The 20,878-nt window shown below is 52.7% G+C and overlaps 1 protein-coding gene across 1 annotated transcript in view; it reads right to left on the bottom strand.

The window, feature by feature from the left end:
- Positions 1 to 725: 725 nt before the first annotated feature.
- DAGLA (diacylglycerol lipase alpha) overlaps positions 726 to 20,878 on the bottom strand; it is a 53,951-nt gene continuing 33,798 nt past the window's right edge. The window contains exons 11-18 of the mRNA XM_017838934.1: positions 17,776 to 18,064; positions 16,263 to 16,405; positions 15,012 to 15,080; positions 13,449 to 13,521; positions 11,512 to 11,708; positions 10,263 to 10,392; positions 9,662 to 9,843; positions 726 to 7,793 (exon numbers count right to left, since the gene is read on the bottom strand). Of these exons, the coding sequence (XP_017694423.1) occupies positions 6,866 to 7,793; positions 9,662 to 9,843; positions 10,263 to 10,392; positions 11,512 to 11,708; positions 13,449 to 13,521; positions 15,012 to 15,080; positions 16,263 to 16,405; positions 17,776 to 18,064 (2,011 nt within the window). The 3' untranslated portion in view covers positions 726 to 6,865. The remainder of the gene's footprint in view (positions 7,794 to 9,661; positions 9,844 to 10,262; positions 10,393 to 11,511; positions 11,709 to 13,448; positions 13,522 to 15,011; positions 15,081 to 16,262; positions 16,406 to 17,775; positions 18,065 to 20,878) is intronic.

The following is a 20,878-nucleotide window of genomic DNA, read 5'->3' as shown; positions in this document are numbered from 1 at the left end:
CCCCAAATCCATGCCCCTCACTGGGAAAATCCCAGTTTGGACTCACCTTCCTTGCAGAAGGACCCCGGCACCTCCATGTTTATCCAAAGGGCAGATTCCCACATTATTCTGGCTGGAACACTGAATATACGGAATATCTGGGATCTAATCTTGACTGAGAGCACTCATCCTCCTCCCCCTGCCGTTCCCATCCAATCCCAGAGGATTCCTTGTCACTGACCTGGTTTGCACTAAAATCCTTCTTTTTGTGTGGGAAGTTGGATTTAACCTGGGATCACTCTCAGCTCTTCCCTTAATTCCCTTCCCTCAGTTTCCTTCGTTTCCTCCTCCACTGAAGGGATATTCCTAGAACTGATCTCACAGGACATGGATCAGAAAATCCTGGAATGATCTGGGGGGGGGGGAGAAGGGACTTTAAAGATCCAGTTCCAACCCCGACACCTCCCACCAGGCCAGGCTGCTCCCCCCGGGATTTGAACACTTCCAGGGATGTGGCTTCCACCACCTCTCCATGTGGATGATTCCCAAAGGCCGAGATCCAGACCAGGCAGAGCTGGGAAAGCACCAACCACCCCTCAGTGCTTCCCTGGAGCATTCCCAAGACACACACCCCCCCAAATTCCTCACAGCCTTCCCACTCCCGGCCCTCTCAAGGCAGGAAACCTCCGGCAAATCCCAACCATCCGTGTCCGGGACATCCTTTGGGAAGAGCCACAGACTCCAGCCGTGCTTCCAACATCCATTTTATACACAGTGCCATAGAATATACAGAAAATTTATATACATCCATCTCTATGGAATAAGGTTATAATTCCGGAGCCTGCTCTTTACAGCGGGATTAGTTCGGAGCTTCCATCCAGCGCTACAAAAACAGTCCCGTGGAGAAGGAATGGCACGTGAGGAAGTGCTCGAGTTTCCTTGGAATCTTCATGCTGGGGCAGCTCGGAGCAGGGATGTGGAAGGCAGCATTCCCGGGATGAGCAGAGGGATGCAGGAAGCTGGGCTGGTCCCCCCTCCCCTCCCTATATCCAAGCGCTCCGAGCCCCCTGGGGAATGCTCGGAGCAGCTCAGAGTTCTCCCAAAAATTCCAGAGGCTTCAGCTCCCCCGAGGCAATTTGGGGCGAGGAGTTAATGGATCCATGGTTTTCCTGCTCTGAGCTGCCCCAGCTCGGGATGGGACACAGGGCACAGCAGGAAAAAGGGCTTTTCCAGAGGCGGAGCAGGGCACAACATTCCTGCTGCCCCGCGGACACGGGAAGGGAGGCACAGCCCATCCCAAAAAACCCTGTGCCATTAGGAATTCTGTTCATCACCCGGACAGGAGCTCGGGAGTATTCCCTGGACATCGCTCAGCTGACTGGGGGAGGGAAAAGTGGGAACCTGGAGCTGCAGGGGAGGCCACTCGTCCCACCGAGCGCCGGGAACATCCCGGGAAAGGAGTCCAGAGCCAAAAGTCTGGCTGTGTCCCAGGAAAAACACCCTGACACGATCCCTGAACTTCCCCAAAGCAGGATATCAGGGCAGGGCTGTGCCACCTCCTCCCGCTGCTCCAGGACCTCCGAGTCTGAGCCATGGGGACTGCACAAATCCCAGGATTTGAGCAGGGAAGCGGAATCCCAACAAAACCCAGCATGGAGGTTTGTGCCTGGACTGCTCCGTGTTTAAGGGTTTGCAGGAATCAAGGTGGAGCCAGGCAGAGATTTCCCTCATCCCACGGGTGTCTGGGAAGGTGGGAATGTCAGGACACGGTGAGGACGCAGCAAGGAAAGCAGGGAAAATTCCCAGGCAGCTTCCCTTTGGAAGGTGGCTGTTCCAGAGCCAGGGATGAGGGAACCTCCTGCCCCAGGTCAGGATTTGCTTTTGGCACTTGGATACGACCTGAGGCAGCAGGGAAGAGCAGGAAGAAGTGGGAATTCCTGGCTGAGGGAGAACAGGAGGGCTCGGAAGCAAAGGCAGCTCTGCGGCCACAATTCCACGGACCCAGAGAAGTGGGAAAGGAAGCGGGAGATGTCTGATCCCAAAAATCCGGTCCCAGGCAGGAGGCTGGGACCTGAAGCCATGGAAAACAAAGGCACAAGAAGTATGGACTCAGTGAACAAGGAAGGAAACAACGGGAATGGGGACAGCTGCTGATTTTCAGGATTGCAGGTCCCTGTGACAAAGCAAGGAATTTCTCTAATCCTTGGATATTTGGAATTTCCAGCCCTTAGGCAGCTCCTTGGGAGCTGGAAGAGGGGGGAGGACATCAGTGGCTCCTGATCCATCCCATTCCCATCCATAACCCCACTACGGGTCCTGCTGGAGAACAAGAACTCCCCCATGGAATCCCAGCTTCCAGCCGCAACATTCCTGCCTCTCCTCCTTCCCGAGGACGGGCAGTGTTTGCCTCCCGCAGGATACTTGGAGCATCGCAGGAGCACCGTGAGGGGGAGCTTTGGCACAAGGAACGTGCTCCTCCCGAAATCCAGCGGCTCTTCCCTAAAATCAGCCCCGCACGGGCTCCGGGAACGTGCAAGGAGCCCGATCCAGCCAGAGCTTCCCAGTGCCTTCCTCCAGAGGAATCTGTCATCAGAGCAGCTGCTGGAATTCCAACCTTCCCTTTCCTGCCTAAAGGGACAGCAGGAACGCTGGAATTCCAGAGCCCCGGAAGGATTGGGGCGGGAAGGGATTTCAAGCCCCCCCAGTTCCAGGGGCAGGGACATCTCCTGCTATTCCAGGTTGCTCCAAGTCCTGTCCGAGCTGGCCTGGAACAACGTCAGGGATGAGGAGTCCCCAACCTCCCTGGGAATGTTTGCATGTTCCCCAAAGGATGCAGTCACAACCCCTATCCCTAAAAAAAACATGGGAATGAAATGTTCCTGCTACCATCCCGCAAAGCTGGAATGTTCTACTGCCAAGGGAATGATATCCCAGACTGGACAGGGATAAAGCCAGCAGCCAGCAGAGCTCCAGCCCAGCAATTCCCAAGGCAAACATGGAAATCCAACCCTACGGATACAAACCTAAACACAGCAATGACTATTCCCGCTTAATTCCCGTTTCCAGGGATAATCCTGATTATCCCTATGTCCCAGTTTGGAAATCCAGTCTGGGGGATTCCATGGCAACATTATCATCTGCCTGCAGGAAAAGAGGAAAAAAAAAGCTGGGAAAACATCCAAGTGCCTGAGGAATATATTAGATCCTGCTCCTGGAGTTTTCCCTCCCTCCTGTGTTTTCCCTCCTTTCTGGACAAAGATTTCCCACCTAAATCCTTCTGGGGACCATCAACTACTTCAGGAATCGAAGCAACAATATCCCAAAGAATGGAGATGGGAATCTTTGGATTTATACATCCACACTCACCACCAGCTTTGCCATCCCAGTCCTCTGGAGAGAGCAGAACATCTCCTAAAAATCCAGTTTTCCCCGGGGAAAAAAAGTTCTTCAAAATTCCAGGAATTCCATTTAAGTGCTTTGGATCATCCTGAGATTGCAGGGAACAGTTTTCCCTGTTCAAGTGGAGCTATCAAGGATGTGGGATAAGAGGAGGGATGAGGTGAGAGGAACAGGGAGCAAAGAAAAGAGGGAAGTGGAAGTTTTAGGAGGAATTCAACATTCCAAATGGAGAAGGAGAGGGAACAGGGATAAATATTGGAGGAGGGCTTGTAAATCCCTCAGCACATCCTTCCCAAAATTCCTGGCAGTGCCGCAGGTAAAGCCACAAGCAAATCAATTATTAGGGATGCAGATGCTCCACTCCTCTCCCAAGAAACTCCCGGAATCCTCCGCATTGGAAAGGGCCTTTAAAGGCCATCCAGTGCTGGATTTGGAGGATGTGACACGGAACTGGGTGCCTGGGATTTGGGATGTCAGGCACTTCCGGCCCTGCCTCGCCGCAGGGTGGAGCATCCTGTCGGAATATCACGGGAATCCAGGAAGACTGGAAGGCACAAAGCTCAAGGGGAGGAAGCAGAAGCCAAGAAAAAATCTGGAGATGCTCCACATTTCCAAAGGAAGAGTGGGCAGAGAAAGCAGGAAGCGTGGCCAGGGTGGATGCAGGAGGCATCCACTGCGGGTTTAGCATTTATTCCAGCATTCCAGAGGTGCTTTTCCAGGAAGGAACAGGAGATCAGCCTTTCCAACCGCCCTTAGAGCAAAGGAGTGATGGGAATTGAGACTTGGAATGATGGGGATCAAGACACAGGGATGGGGATCCAGACAAAAAGAGATTTAAAGCCGAAACAATTCCAAGAACACGGATTTCCTTAGGGAGCACTGGGATCAGATCTGTGTGTCAAGAGGGAACACCGAAGCCCAGGAATTGTCCACGGTTTGGCACAATCTGAACCTTCAGGGGATTCCTTTCCACCTTCACTCCCTGGATCCATGGCAAGCCCAGCTCCCAGGAATGAGGGACTGCCAGGCTTTTAGTGCAGCATTCCAGGCTGCTTCCAGTCAGGGCCAGGGAACCCCCTTCCCATGGGATACAGTTCCAATGGCCCAGAGAAGGGACCAGTCAGCCAGGGATGGAGTTTTCCAGGACACAGGTGGGAAGTGACTTTCTAGTGCAACATTTGAGCCATTCAACGCCAGCAGATCCCGACTGGAACCGTTCAGGAGGGAGATATTCCCACTTTCCTCGCCTGAAGGCACCTCCTCCCCAGGGATCCCGCCCAATCCCAGGTGTCCCTGCGGCTCCCAGGGACGGAGATGATCCTTTCCTCAAGGTTTTAAAGTGCTTTGCAGATCCAAAGCTCTGCCTTAGTGCTAAGGGTTAATTCCTGCCGGGATCAAGGGCAGGAATGAGCTCCTTATTCCCATTCCCGGGCTGGGAAGTGAGCTAGCCTGCTAGCCCTGCCCCCCCTGCCCCTCAGCTCCCCTCTTCCCCTCCAAACTTCCCGGGTTTTTGTGCGTATTCCTGAAAAATCACCTCGGTGGTGCTTCCCGAGGGCAGGGACTGGGCTGTGCCGAGCTCCCCACCCTGCTCCTTTTTACAGGACCTACAAAAACAAAAGGAACTTCCCATGGCTTGGAACCAAAGGATTTTTCCTTCCTCGCATTCCTCTGAATCCAGAGGGGCTTCCTCTGCTCCAGCTCCACGCAGGGAAAGGTCACACCACCTTTGGAACCTTAAAGCACAGGGATAACGTCCTAACTTCCCACCGAAAGCACTTCGGAAGGCTCTGGAATGGGGAAGGAGCAGGGAATGTGTATCCTGGGGTCAGGTGAGGGGGATACCAGCACTTGGACAGAGATTCCAGTGAAATTCCGTGCACCTGGAGTCGCTTCCATCAGTGCACATGGGTTATAAAGTGCTCCTGCTGGATTACCAGTTATTCCCAAAGGAAGGCCCATCCCAAGGCTTCGGGACACCACGGGGAGCCCAGGGATCTGCCGGCTCTGCACAGCATCTCCCAACATGGAAATATCCCAGCTAAGGAAGGGGACAGGATTCTAAGGAAGTTAAAGTGGGACTTTCTTTTCCAGGGAAGGAGGAGAGAACTCCAGGGAGACCCCTCGGGAAGTGCCGAGCTTTGCTTTGCCAACGAAGGGCCTTTTCCAGGTCACAGAAGGGTTTCATTCCCTAAATAGGTAGTTTTCCTGCTGCTCCCATCATTGGAAAACCTGCCTGGAGAGCTGAGCAGGCTCCTCCGGACCCTGGGGCAGCTCAGGCAGATTCAATCCCAACTCCCTCCAGCTTCACTCCAGGGGCTTGTGCAGGGGAGCGTAGAGGGAGGGGGGAGAGGGATGCAGGCAGCTCCCCCCAGATCCCAGCCACCCGGAAAGCAGGGAACTTGGAATTCTGCCTGCCCACCCTCTCTTCCCTCAGCCCCCAGCAGAAAAGGCACGGGGAGGAGAGGATGGCCGGGCTTTTCCTTTGGGAAAACCTCCCTGTTTCCTTCATAAATACCTTCCCAAACAGCAGCTCTGTAAACACACACAAGGTTTCAACACTCGGAAAAAAAAAAAAATCCATCTTTTCCCTGAATTCCCAACGACAGGCTGCCACCGATCCATGGGTGCTGCACATGGGTGGTGTGAGGACCCAGAGGGATCCAACCCAGGAAAGGCTCCCGGATTCCACAGGGACTCGGAAAACAACGCCGGGCCGATTTTCCAGCCGATCCCTCCAGGCAGCTCCGAGACGAGAATCCCGGCAGTCCCACAGGAATGTCGCCAGCTCAGAGGGGTCCAGGGAATCCAGAAGCGAAGGTGGTGAGATCCAGGAGAGCTCGGACGCGGCAGAGGGATCTGGCTCTTGGGAACAGGGTCCTTCCCTCAGGAATACTCGGGGGAGAGGAAACACAGTGCCAGCCCCGTTCCCGCTGCGCCCGGCCGGGAATGGGAGGCTGGATTTGGGGGGATACGGCCCCGATGGCTTTAAAACAGCAGTGTCCTACAAAAGCAATCCCCATGGAAGTGGCCGGATTGGAGCTCGGGCCGGATCCGTGGTAGTGCAACAGGGCCCAGAGTCTCAATCCGCTCATCTCCCAAAGCAGCGGCTGCGCTCCGGAGGGGGGATCCATCCCAGCCCCCCCCTCCTGCTTCCAACTCTCCAGCCTCGAGTTCCAGGGAATCCACCCCGGAGGATTCCCAGAGCAGGGTGTCTCGCTCCCAAACTCAGCAGGAGCCCCGGGGCAAGGAATCCGCCTCTGGAATGAGAGCCAGGCTGAGGTAGGGAATTTTAGTGCCTCAGACCCTCTCAGGCCCCACGGGGCGAAGCTTCTCCCAAGCTCCATGCACGGCATTCCAGCACAATCCATCCTCCAGCCACCGCTGCGCCACCCCGGAAGGGATGTTCCCGGCCGTCTCCTCCCATCCCGACCGCTCCTCTCCTCCACGGATTATCCCACCGGGATCATTCCACCCCTGTTCCCAAGCACTAGAGGGCCGAAATCATGAGGTCGTCCTGCTTGGCGGGGCTGGTTACGTGTCCGGAGGGGGTGGAAGTCCGGATTTTGTCCGTGGCCAGGCATTCCTGGCTGCTCACGCCCGTGGGAGTGATGTCCATGAGCTCCCCGGACGAGCTGAGGGGGAAGGAGGGCGACACGGAGATGCCCGACGAGGGATCCGTCGATCCCGCGAACAGCCGGGGCGGCTTCGGGACCAGGTTGGGCTCGTACTGCGCCCGCAGCAGGATCTCCTGGTCGCTCACGGACTTGGGGAGCTCGGCGAAGTCGCTGGAGCTGTCCGACACCATCATGCAGTAGATGTCCTGGAAGGAGCTGCTCTTGCTGTCCAGGTTGAAGAGGCTGTCGATGAACTCGGCGAACTCCAGCACCTGGGGGCTGGGCACGTCGGCCAGGCGGCCGTTGTGCAGCGCCGGCTCCTCCCGGGGGGACGAGGGGCCGCGTTCGCCGTCGCTCCCGGCGCCCTCCGCGCTGCAGCGGCGCCGGGGGGTGGTGTCCCCGCTGTTGAGGACGTTCTCCGGGGGCTGCGTCTCCTGGGAATGCTTGGAGAGGCTGTCTGCGGCCAGCAGCTCGGTGCGGGAGCTGAGGGAAGGGTTCTCCTCGGGGATGACGGGGTCGATGTAAAAGCAGTGCGTCTCGTCCTTCTCCATGACCGCGTGCAGGCTGGGCGAGCCCCGGATGCTCCGGAAGCCGGAGGAGCGCCGCGAGTCGAAGCTGTAGATGGACTCGTTGTCCGAGAGGCTCTCCATGGTGGCCAGAGGGGCCCGGCGGTCCTGCAGCTCCACGGAAAGGCGCTCCTTGGTGTCCAGGAGCAGCAGCTCCACCGGGTCCTTCTGCACCGGGGAAAGCGGCTTCGTCTCGTAGAACCCCTCCAGGCTGATCTCCGAGTGGGATTTGCTCCTGCAGCGGGAAAAGAGAGCGTGAGGAGGCGGCCAGAGGATCCGAGCGTCGGGCACAGAGTTCCTCGCACGGTTCCTCCAACCAAACCCATCCAGGACTCCTGCAAATCCCTCACTGCTCCGTTCTCCCAACGGAAAACATCACACTGGCTCTCCCCTCAGCAAACTCTGGTTCCTGCCCTTCTCCCTGCTTTCCTAGCTAAATAAATCCCTCTCTCCTGCCCAGACAGGCTGTGGAATCCCCATCCCTGGTGGTGTTCCAGGCTGGAGCGATCTGGGCTGGTGGAAGGAGTCCCTGCCCATGGCAGGGGGTTGGAATGAGATGGTGTTTAAGGTCTCCTCCATCCCAAACCATTCCATGATTCTCCCGATGTTTTCCTTCTCCAGCACCACTGTCACTTGGGATCGTGGCTCTGCTCCCAGAGAAACCTGCAGCACTTCCAAAGCATCCAAAACCTCCGCATTAAAGAGGATTTAGGGGAGAGAGACTGAAGGACCAACCTACACTTAACCCACTTTCTCCGTCTTTTCCCACTCTGGAACCACTCCAGGCTCAGGCTTTCCCCCTCCTTCTCCGTGCTGGTGATCCCACCACAAATCCCACGAGGCTGTCAGAGCATTTTCCATGACCAGCCTTTAAGACAGGTAGGAAAACTCCAGCTACACCAAGATTTTAAGGATCAGGCAGGCTCTTCCAGAAAAACACAGGGAAGGAGCTCCCGCACCAGGCCTGGGATCAACAGCCTTAAGGACATGGAATTATGCAAGTATTTGGGAAGAGAGCCTGAGTTTGGGAGAGGACTCCTGCCCCTGCCAAAGGGCTGGGATATACAGGGAATGCTTCATGAGGGATATACAGGGAATGCTTCATGAGGGATATACAGGGAATGCTTCATGAGGTAAGGCAATATCTGATCCCTCTGCAGCTTCAGTGGAGTAACAGTGATTTAGAAAGAGATTCCAAGAATCCCAAAAGAGGAAATCTGACACACTAAGATGGTTCTAACCTGGAATTAAACACCACCTTCCCAGTCTTACTGTAGCCCTCAAAAACCTGGGACAATCCCTGTTCCATCCCGGCTGTGTTCTGCTTCCAAGCTCTCCTTCACTGCCTCTGACCATTCACTCCCTGTGACAAGAATATTCCCATTTTCCCACGTTATCTGCTGCCTCATCTTCCCTCTGAATTTAAATCTCCCTCCTATGACCTCACACTTATCCAGAAATCCCTCACCCCACAGCTCCTTGTTGGGTCTCTCTCCCTGAAAACCCCATGGAGGTGCTTCCCTTGCCAAGGAATTATCCCTTCCCACCCACACAGTTCCATCTCCTGGTTCCACTCACAGCTACCTCTGGATGCAAACCGCCTCCCTTCCTTCATTTTCCCTGTTTTCCCTGCCAGTCCAGATTTGGGAACACCCTCAGCACTTGGAATATGCCTCTTCCCTGTTTTCTGCTGGATTTCCTGCTCTTATCCTTCCCAAACAGGACACCAACTGCTTTCCCCTCACCTATATCCATGTTCCCAACGTGATCCTGTTTGCAATATTCCATAAATCCCAGCATGAAGCAGCTTTAAATGTATATGTTGTGCTAAGCTTCGGAAAATCACCAAATCTGGCTGGAAGTTTCACCTTGGGAAAACCAGATTTGCCTGGATAAGGAGCAAAAGGAGGTTTCTTCCACACCTTGTATGTTCTCCTGACCTTGCTCCACTCAGATTCCTGAGGGACACAAAGGATCTTTTCCCCCCTGACACAAGTCCCACAAAGGCATCCCTTGGATCTGTCCACAAACACGGATCACAGCGCTCCAAGAGGGAGAGGATCCACACCTAGAGCCAACATTCCCGCCCAAATCCATCCTTACTTGGTGCTGCTGTTCCTCCTGTCCGCTGGGATGGCTCCGGTTCCCACCTGAATGGAAGGGCCGCTGGGCAAGGGCTGGCTCTGGAATATCAGCTCCGGAGTGAGATCCACTTCCGTCGGACTCACCATCACCTTGGCTGCGGAAAGCAAAGCGGTTTTCCCCTTGTTGTAGTTTTCCAAGACCTGTCCAAGGCAAGGAGAGGAACAGCAGGGATTTACTGGGAGCTGGATTTGCCTCTTTCTTCCCAAAGCCGCCTGGAAGCACGAGGAAAGGTCTGGAGACGAAGGATTAGATGGATCAATCCTGACATATCCCCGGATGTCACCCGGACTCATCCAGTGGGCACCCCCTGGAATGAACCAACCACCCCCAACCTCCCGTTAATCCGACGTGACGTTTGGAAACAGGACTGGGAACCCCGGGAATGCCATTCCCAGACCTCACCACATCCAGCTCCAGCATCCCGTGCCCGACTGACCTGGAGCATCAGCCCTTTTCCTCCTCTTCCCCAAAACAAACGGCCTCGTGCATTTAAACCTCCAGCATTCCAGGGCAAGGAGTGACTATCCCACATGGATGTTCGGGATCCCAGTCCCCTTACCTTGTTGAGCCCTTCCATGACCACGTAGGGAAGGTGTTCGTGGAGCATGGCCGGGGAGATGATCACCTCGTTGAAGGCCTTGTTGTCCCCCCAGATGGCGAAATAAGTGGGATCCTCCTGCTCGCAGCAGCTGGAAAAGGGATCCAAACAAAGGGGAAAACGGGATGAAAGAGCAGGGAAATGTTTCGGTTGGAGACGGAGAAAAAGCAACGGCGGGAAAAACAGAGGGAGGAGATGTTGAAGCACGTGCTGCTCCAGAATCTGCATTATCCAACAGGGAATCACATCCCAGTGCCTGAAGGGGCTCCCAGAGAGCTGGAGAGGGAATTTGGAGAAGGGCCCGGAGGGACAGGACAAGGGGGAATGGCTTCCCACTGCCAGAAGGTGGGTTTAGGTGGGACACTGGGAAGAAATCCTTCCCTGTGAGGGAGGTGAGGCCCTGGAATGGATTTCCCAGGGAAGCTGCAGCTGCCCCATCCCTGGAGGTGCTCCAGGCCAGCTTGGAGCAACCTGGAGCAGCGGAAGGTGTCCCTGCCGTGGACTGGATGATCCTTAAGTCCCTTCCATCCCAAACCATTCCAGGACTCCATGTGCTGGTTTACACAGGATGCTGGGAAGAAACTCTTCCCCGTGAGGGCGCTGAGGCCCCGGAACGGATTTCCCTGGGAAGCTGTGGCTGCCCCATCCCAGGAAATGTCCGAGGCCAGCTCGGAGCAACCTGGAGCAGCAGAAGGTGTCCCTGCCGTGGACTGGATGATCCTTAAGTCCCTTCTATCCCAAACCATTCCAGGACTCCATGTGCTGGTTTACACGGGACGCTGGGAAGAAACCCTTCCCCGTGAGGGCGCTGAGGCCCCGGAACAGATTTCCCTGGGAAGCTGTGGCTGCCCCATCCCGGGAAATGTCCGAGGCCGGCTCGGAGCAACCTGGAGCAGCAGAAGGTGTCCCTGCCGTGGATTGGATGATCCTTAAGTCCCTTCCATCCCAAACCATTCCATGTGCTGGTTTACACGGGACGCTGGGAAGAAACCCTTCCCCGTGAGGGCACTGAGGCCCCGGAACGGATTTCCCTGGGAAGCTGTGGCTGCCCCATCCCGGGAAGTGTCCGAGGCCGGCTCGGAGCACCCTGGAGCAGCGGCAGGCTCCCACATTCCAACCTAAACCGTTCTAGACGGCAGGGAAAAAAACCAAACCAACCACCTTAATTGTCATCTGCGGGCGTTCTCCTGCCGGGAAGGGCGGGACTCACCAGCACTGCTCGGCGGGGTGGTTGTGCACGACGTGGATGATGCGGCCGGGCGGGTAGAGGGGCGTGCTGGCCGACAGCGCGATGGTCAGGTCGCTGGGGTGGGCCCACAGCCGCTGGCTCGGCACTGAGCTCTCCTCCGGCTCCTCGGGAAGCTCCGACTTGGGAATGCACTTGGTGGCCCCCACGATGATCCGCCACTGAGCGAGGAGGGAGAAGAGCGCGGGGAAAAGCACGGTCACCCCGTGGGATTGGGGAGGTTTGAGCGGGACAAAGGGCACAGATCCCGGGTTTGGGGCTCGGGTTCCGGAATAGGGATAGCCCTGGGCCAGGGAGCACAATTCCAGAGGGGGGAATATTCCCCGTTCTCTGTCACGTAGGTGGAAATTGCCTATAAAAAGGTGTGGGAAACACCAACAGAGACGTCCAGGGAAAACACGGGGAGGATAAATAAGGAATAACACAGGAGGATAAATATGGAATAACAAGGGGAAGCAGGAGGATAAATGAGGAATAACACAGGGAAGCAGGAGGATAAATATGGAATAACACAAGGCCAGGGAAATGAGGAAGCTGGAGACAGAAATGATCCCAGTGTTTCTGCAAAGTTGGTTTTCCTTCCCCAGTTTTAAGCCAACATCCCGTCTCTCCTTGTTTTTCTTTGGATAGTCAAGGATCTATAGGATTGATGTCCCTCAGCTGATAAATTGGTATTTTCCAGGATAAAGGAAGCAATTTTTAATGGACAAAACCAAGGATGAGATTAAACAATGCAGGTAATAAAGTTGTTTAGGATTTTAGGCACTAAACCCCCCTCAAATCCACCAAAAAAACCTTAAAAACTACCAAAAAACCCCCCTAAAAACCCACCAAACCCCCAACAAAAAAAAAAAAAAAAACCCACCCATAAAAAACCCTAAAAAAGCACCAACCCCCCCTAAAAACCCACAAAACCTCCCTAAAAAAACTACCAAAAACCCACCAAATCCCACTAAAAAACTTAGAAACTCACCAAAAAAAAACTAAAAAACCCCCCCCCAAAACTTAAAAAACACAACCCCCCACAAACCACCCAAAAAAGCCCTAAAAAACCCCACAAAACCCCACCAAACCCCCTAAAAAATGTAACAGAAAGCACAAAAGACTCCTAGGAAATCACCAAAAAAACCTTAAAAACCCACCTTAAAACCCACCAAAGACCTTAAAAAAACACCAAAACAAAGTCCTAAAAAGCACCAGAAAAAGACACTAAAAAACTTAAGAACTCATCCCAAAAGGACCCTTAAGAAAACACCAAAAAAAAAAAAAAAATCAAAAACCCACCGGAAAACAACCCTAAAAAAACAGGAAAAAAAAACACCAAAAAAAACCCTAAAATCCACAAAACCCCCTCAGAAATCACAAAGAATTCTCCAAGAACCTGAAGCCAGACCACAAAAATTAGAATTTAACAACAGAAATAAACACAAGCTCAGGTAATTCCTGTGATGTTTTATCCCCAAAAATCTTCACGTTTTACGGTTTTTTCCTATCTCGGCGTAATGGTGGAGACTGGGAAGGGACAATTCCCACATTTCCCACGTCCAAAACATGACCAGACTCCTTATCCCAGCATCACCCCGCCATGCCCACAAACAGACAATTCCAGTCTGTTCCCAGCTTTTTCCCCGGATGAAAAAATCCACACTGGGAACACGGACACCAAAACAGGCTTGGACAGAGAATTCCCTGCTTGATTATTTGGGATCTGTGACGGTGAACTTGGAACACCCGAGTGGGAACCAGCCCACGGAGCTCTCCTGGCTTCTCTTCCCGTCGTTCCTGGAGTTCCCTAAGGAGTGATCCCAAGGACACCTGGAGGAAAGCTGCCCTTCCCGCCACTGCAATTCCCTGTCCTTGCCCAGAGACACTTCCAGGGGTTTGTCCCTCTTCCCTCTCACCTTTGGTTTGGTGCTTCTTTGGAGAACATCCAGGAGCTGCCGGCGGAACCCCTCCAGCTGGGAGAGCCCGATCCTGGAAGAGAGGAAAGTGGGAGTGAGGAAAACAGGCAGATGGGGTTACGGAAAAGAGGGAGACATGTTTGGAACACCCGGGCAGGGAATGGGATGGGGAGGACACGTGGGCACAGAAGAACAAGGAATCACATTCAAAGGGATACCACAAGGATACGGGATCGGGGCTGGAATCCGGGATGAGGGAAAACCCAGGTTGGATCAGGGCTGGGATCTGGAATGCGGGAAAACCCGGACTGGATTAGTGCTGGAATTGGGAATGGGGGAAAACCCGGACTGAATCAGGGTGAAACTTGGAATGGGGGAAAACCTGGACTGGATAATGCCCGGAATCTGGAATGGGGAAAACCCAGACTGGATCAGGCCCAGAATCCAGAATGGGGGAAAGACTGGGGCTGGAATCTGGAATGGGGGAAAATCTGGACCAGATCACAGTCAGAACTGGGAATGAGGGAAAATCCAGACTGGATTCAGACCCGGATCTGGAATGGGGGAAAACCCGGACTGGATTAGGCTCCAGATCTGGAACAGGGAGAATCCAGACCAGATCAGGGTCACGATCCAGAATGGGGGGAACTTGGACTGGGGTAGGAATTTGGAATGGAAAAACCCAGACCAGACTCGGCCTGGGATCTGGAATGGAGGGAAATGCAGACCAGATTGGAATCTGGAATGGAAAAACCCGGAGTGGACTCAGGCTGGAATTGGGAGCAGGGGAAAAGCAGTGCAGGTTTCCAGGGTGGGCTGTGGCATCAGCCCGGAGCAGGAATGGGGGAGAGGGGCCTTGGGAACCATTGGGACAGTAAACGGGAGCAGAGCAGGGAACACGGAGGGGAGAGAGCTCAGGGAACAGGGGGCTGACAGCGGAATCCCAGATGCCAGGGAAGGAATCCCAGATGCCAGGGAAGGATGACACGGAACAGGTGACTCGGGGAGGTGCCTCGGAGCTGAGTGACACCACTGAGGAAATTCCGGGATGGAGCAGGTCATGTCCAGGGAAATGCCAGGTTGTCTGTCCCGGCCCAAATCCCTGCTCAGCAGAACATATCCCGGGGGATGAGGTAGGTGAGAGATGCCAAGGAATGAGCTGGGTCGGAGATATGAGATGGAACAGGAATTTTGGGACAAACACGAGGTGACAGCACATCCAAGATAACACGAGAAACCGGGAAGACGACACTGATGCTCCAGGGACCACAGTGAGTGATTCCAGAGGCAGGATATTCCCACTTTTCTGGCACACAGGAAGGATTTGCCTATAAAGAGGTGTGTGAAGCACCAACAGAGGGAGGTGCCCAGGGAAAACACAGGGAAGCAGGAGGATAAATAAGGAACAACACGAGGAACCAGGCAGATAAATGAGGAACGAGACAAGGACAGGCAAATGAGGAATCTGGAGACAGATGATCCACGTGTTTCTGACAGGAAATGGATGATTTGGGGACAGGACAGCAAACACTCATGAAGGATTTGGGACACTCCTCCACTTGCCTGGGCACCAGATCTTTCCCAAGCACCACTGCAGTCACAAACTCCTTGGAATACTCCATGGCATCCTCACTGGAAGAGAAACAGGAGCAGGAAGAAGCAAACAGTGTTTCATTCCCAGGCCGGTGGCAGAGAACCAGGGGCACAAAACCCCGGATCCAAGCTACTTCCAGGCTTTTGGGATTTGCACCTTGGGAAGGAAAAGCCTCATATCCACATCCCACGGCTCAAACACTCCCCTGCACGTGGCTCTGGATATACCTGGGAAAGGAAGTGCTTTAACTCAATGCCCCACAGCCATTTTCCAAGAGTTTGGGAACGGCAGGGCGGCCAAGGAAGAAGATATCCCGTGCTCCTGAGGCTACCTGACAAAGACACTGTGGAATGAAACACTGGAATGTTGTGGAGAACTCAGATGGCAAATTTCCGGAGCAACCTGAGGACTGAGAGGGAAGGAATTAAGATTCCCACTCTGTGGAGCTTCCCGGAGATGATCCTGGGCACAACACGAGTCAGGAGCTCCCAAGGGACCCGGAAGTGGGATTTCTGAACAAAAAGCCACAAAACTCCCATGGAACATCCTCCTCTGTAGCTCTGTGGCTGCAGAAAACCAGAAATGCCAACAACAAGGAATGCCAACGTCCAGATCCATCAGCAGGACGGTTTAAAACCCTTGGCTGCTCCTGGAATATGATGCAGGAACTGCCACAGGGAGCTTCGGAGAATCCAGGGCCGATTTCAAGGATCCCCACGACAACTAGAAAGACCTTCCCTCACTTGCCAGCAATCCCATGGGATGGTTCTGTTTGGGAATAATGTGACCAGAAGGTCTGTTCCCATTTACAATGGCAGGAATTCCCCATTAGTCTCTCCCTGGATTCCCCCCTTGGGAGGGAAACCAGCACCCAAAAAGCACAATCCCTGCGCCCTTTTTTAGGCATCGCTTTGGAATGGGAGAAATCACATCCCAAAGCGAGGTGAAGTTTCTTTGGAAAAGGAATCCAAACAACTGGATCAGAACTGGGTAAAGAGTATGGGAATTGCATCCAACTTGCATTTTCCATTAAAATGAGAGCCACAGACAACTCGGGAATATCTGGGAGAGCGGCCACCTGCCACCCTACCCTGAATTCCAAACTCTACCACAGAGGGAACACTCGGCAAACCCAGGCTGCCTGTCCCTCCTACTGCTCCTTAGAGGATCCCAACCGGGCCGTGCTCCAGCTCCAGTCCCACCTGTATCCCAAGACCTACCTGAGCAGCCCACCTGGGGGGGAATAGGCAAAGCACTTCAGGGAGGGGTACTGGGGGCGCAGCAGGAAGGACAGGATGGCAGCAGTTCCGGCTCCCAGGGAATGCCCAACCACAATCAGGCCGTAGTGTTTTGTCCCTCTTCCCTGGAAACCAAAACCAACAAGAAATGGACGTCCCGCCGAAAATTAACGGGGGTTCATCCCCCAAATCTCTCCCTTTCCCCAGGTTTTGGAGTGGTTCTTATACACGAAAGCTCCAGATTCCGGCTGAACAGCTCCTTGTTCTGATCATGGAATCATCATGGAATCCCGGAATGGTTTGAGTGGGAAGGGACCTTAAAGCTCATCTAGTTCCAATCCCAACACCTTCCACTATCCCAGGCTGCTCCAAGACCTGTCCCACCTGGCCTTGGACACTTCCAGGGATGGGGTAGCCACAGCTTCCCTGGGAAATCCATTCCAGGGCCTCACCATCCCCATAGGGAAGGATTTCTTCCCAGTATCCCATTTGACCCCGCTCTCTATCAGGGGGAAGCCATTCCCCCTTGTCCTGGCACTCCAGGCCCTGGAGGCTGGAATTCACTCACTTCTGGAATTCTACATCTCCATCAGTGTGTGACCTACTGGCTCTTCCCTGGAAGAAAAAAGATGGGAAGAAATGGGAAATGCACACCAGCTGTTTGAATTCTTTGGGATTTGACAGGAGCCTCTGGCCCTTCCTCAAACCTCACAGCTTCCTGATAATATCCAAATCCATGGAGAAAGTGTTTCTCCACCTCCCTGGATGCTTTTCCCTGGAATATCTGTTGCTGGCAACTGTCAGAAACAATATCCTGAGATACAGGAACCTTTGGTGGGCGCTGGGATGGCATTTATGTACCTAAAGCCAGGAAAAATTCCTCCTGATTACCAGGAACAAACCCAATATTCCCTTTCCAGGCAGAGAAGGATGAAGCCGGATGCCGGAGTGTCTCTCCCTCCATCCCCCAAACTCCCGAGGCAGCACTTCCACAGCTATTCCCAACCCATAAACCAAGGTAAGCAGCTTCCCAACGCCTCCCTTGGGATCTCTGATAGCTCCCTGCACCAGGAATGTGCTCCCAGAGACAGCATTCCAGAGAGAACCTCCACGGAGATGGGATTTTAGTTCCCCTTGGCTCGGTTTTAATGTTCCCTGTCCCACATTCCCACGTGGGACTTCCTGCCTCAGGAAAGAGAGAATAATCAGGAGCTCTGCAGTGCTGGGGGTTCCAAAATAAAAAAGCCTCGAGGGGCAACCTGATCTTATGGAATGTTCTCTTCCCGTGGCAGGGGGGGTGGGACCAGAGGAGTTTTAGGGTCCTCTTACAACACCAAATTCCAGGATTCCATGAGGGAGCTGGCAATCCAGAGGGACGGGAATTAAAGGGAGAGCTGAGAAATTAACACGAGGCATTCAGGACACGGCAATTCCCTTAAAAACCGGGTTTACAGGGAATTCTCATCCTCTGTCTGCAAGGAAAACTGGAACTCACCAGGTCACGTCCGAAGGCTTGGGAAAGCACCATTTCCTGCTCCAGCTTCTTCTTGATGTACTCGGCAGAGAGCACCATTCCCTGCGGGAAGTGGGAAGACAGTGGGATCCAAATGGATGTGTGGCAGCCCCGATCCCAACATCCAGCAGCCAAAAGCTGGGGAAGCTCTGGAGGATCCCTTGCCACGGTCGGGATGGAGGAAAAACTGAGTCCTCTCCACATTCCAGAAGAGAAATTCTGGATCGTGGTGTTCAGGAGTAATGAGTTCTTACATTCCAAGGGCTTATTCCTGGGATCAGGGTGTATTTAGAGGGAAAAACATCCCAAAAAGCAACTTAAACAGGGTTGTGTGTTGGGTACTTCAGATCCCGGGGTTTGTGGAAGAACACGGAAATAAACTTGGATGTTCTGAATGTTCATGTTTTAATTGCCAAATTTTCCTCTGCCAGTTAAATCTGTGAATGATTTTTCCCTTTAAATCCGGGAATACAGGTGTGAATTATCCTGAGTTTACAGAGAAAACAACACAAACACCAAGAGGAAAAGTGGGAGCGCTCCCTGTACAGGAAGAGTTCCTTCCTGCCTTTTCCAGTCACCACCATTAAGGGAATTTGGCTGCTAAAGGGCATTAATCATAAATTATTAAAGGATTTTATCCCTTACAAGTTCAAAAGTGCTGGAAGATGGGAAAAACCACAGGCTGGGGCTCCCCATTCCTCCTCTCTGCCGAGGAGTTTTGTCCCTCCGTGCATTAAATTCCAAACGGAGCTGATCCAATTCCAAACACAGGTATCAAACAAGCAACTGGAATTTGGTTTGGAATTCCAGGTGATGCTTTTCCTACAGTTTAATTCAGTGGGAAGCAAGCCTGAATTCCAAAAAAAAAACAAACCCCAACCAGGGTACACAGAAATGATCAATCTTAATTTGGGAATTACAGATCTCAAATAATTCACACTGCCTGGACTGGGAAAGAAAAATCAGGGAAAATCATCTCCTGGGCTGTTTTCCCTTCAAAAACAGTGTAAATACAACGGGAACGGTATTGGGGATTCACTCTCCTTCTCAGGGATATGACAGGATTTGTCTGCTCAAAAAACCATGGAATTTTCCAAGTCCTCAGTACCACGAATCCCATCAAATCCCACCTGGGTGCTGGAGAGGAGGAGCAGCACTGAGGTGACTCCATGAGCACAGAAATGGGAATGTGGGACACTGGGACCACCAAAAAGGTGGTTGGTGCCTGTCTCCCAATTCCCAGCAGCTCCAAATCTTCCAGAAGAGTCTCCATTCCCGATCCTCAGGAGAAGGGAACGGGCTACTGATCTAAATTCCCAAGGTGAATTTGGGATTCTATTTTTAGGAAGCATGACCCAAATCCCTGGTGGTGCCCGGTGTTAGTCAGCCTCAGGACATATTTTTGGGAACTAGATTTTAATGGAGGCAGTGATTTTAATATTATGGAATGAGACTGTAAAGTTCCATCAAAATGGAGGCTGTTCCCTAAATTTCATGGAAACCCAGGATGGTTTGGGTTGGAATGGACCTTAAACTCATCCAGTTCCATGGGCAGGGACACCTTGCACTAGACTGGGATGCTCCAAGCCTTGTCCAACTTGTCCTTGGGCAATTCCAGGGATGTGCATCCACAGATCTTCCAGGCAACAGATTCAATTTCAAGGGAATTAAACAATTTGGGCTTAATTTTGGAACCTCACATGTAAATAACCAAATGGATTTGAGATTTAGGGAAAGGGGACGGGAATGTCCTGTACTGCTTTGCCATCCAACTGCTCTGGGATAGATGAGATCTGGGGGAAAAGCCTCAGAGGGGTCTATTTTATAGGGAATAACCCGGTCTAGGGGCTGGAATGGGATCTTTAAGGTCCCTTCCCACCCAAACCATTCCAGGATTCCAGTTCCTAAAGCAGAGCATCAAAGCCCAGGGAAGAGGTTTGGCATTCAGGACACACCCTGGAGGAAGGAGGGGCTCCCAAGGAATTCCAGGCTCAATATCCCACCTCGGGCAACAACTCCTCTCCTCCAGCAGCACCCCCAGCAACTGCTCCCTTCCTTCCAGCCCTCAATTCCCCTTTCCCAACCTGGCACTGCATCCTGGCCAGCTCCCAAATTCCTGAGCAGCTTAAAGACTTGGCATTACTTTGCCAGACGGGGGCAAAGGGCAGCTCTGGAATAAATGGACTCAGTTATCCCAGAGCTGCCCACAGACAGGGAGCATCCATCAAACTGCACGGATGCCAGTCCTGCCAGGACCCTTGGAGGGCATTCCTGTCTCCAAACACATTCCCAGAGCTTCACTGCAAATTCTGAGAAGGTCGTTGGAAGGCCAAGTCGTTTGGATGGCTCCAGGAATTTCATTCCGGGTCTCCGGGATGTCTTTTCCAGTTTGGATGTCACTAATTGGACGGAGTTTTTTAATTACACACCCAGTGATTTTAACTGTTCCCAGGGATTTTAACTGTTCCCAGGGATTATTCAACACCTCAAAGCCCTTTTGCAGCAGTTCTGGAACATCCCTTTTAAAGTAATTATGCCCATTTGGGGGGTTGGTAATTAAAAAAGCAAATAATGAGAAAAATTGAGGGGCTTTCGTTTGGTTTTGGTTCTCAGAGAAAAACTGTGAGGAAGATGAGAGAAAACCCAGAAGGAAAAGTGAGGGAGGGAAAAGGGAGAGGGGGGAAAAAGGGAGAAAAATCAAGGGGAAAATCAAGGGGAAAATCAAGAGGAAAAGGAGAGAAAAATCAAGGGGGGAAAAAGGAGAGAAAAATCAAGGGGGAAAATGAGAGAAAAATCAAGGGGGAAAATGAGAGAAAAATCAAGGGGAAATCAGAGAAAAATCAAGGGGAAAAATGAGAGAAAAATCAAGGGGAAATCAGAGAAAAATCGAGGGAAAAATCAGAGGAAAATCAAGGGGAAAATCAGAGGAAAATCAAGGGAAAAATGAGAGAAAAATCGAGGGAAAAATGAGAGAAAAATAAAGGGAAAAATGAGAGAAAAATCAAGGGGGAAAATGAGAGAAAAATCAAGGGGGAAAATGAGAGAAAAATCAAGGGGAAAAATGAGAGAAAAATCAAGGGGAAAA

The sequence above is a fragment of the Lepidothrix coronata genome, unplaced genomic scaffold (assembly GCF_001604755.1).
Source record: "Lepidothrix coronata isolate B3197 unplaced genomic scaffold, Lepidothrix_coronata-1.0 Scaffold369, whole genome shotgun sequence".
NCBI lineage: Eukaryota > Metazoa > Chordata > Aves > Passeriformes > Pipridae > Lepidothrix > Lepidothrix coronata.
The sequence above is the reverse complement of the archived record's forward strand: the minus strand, read 5'-3'. Positions and strand labels throughout refer to the sequence as shown.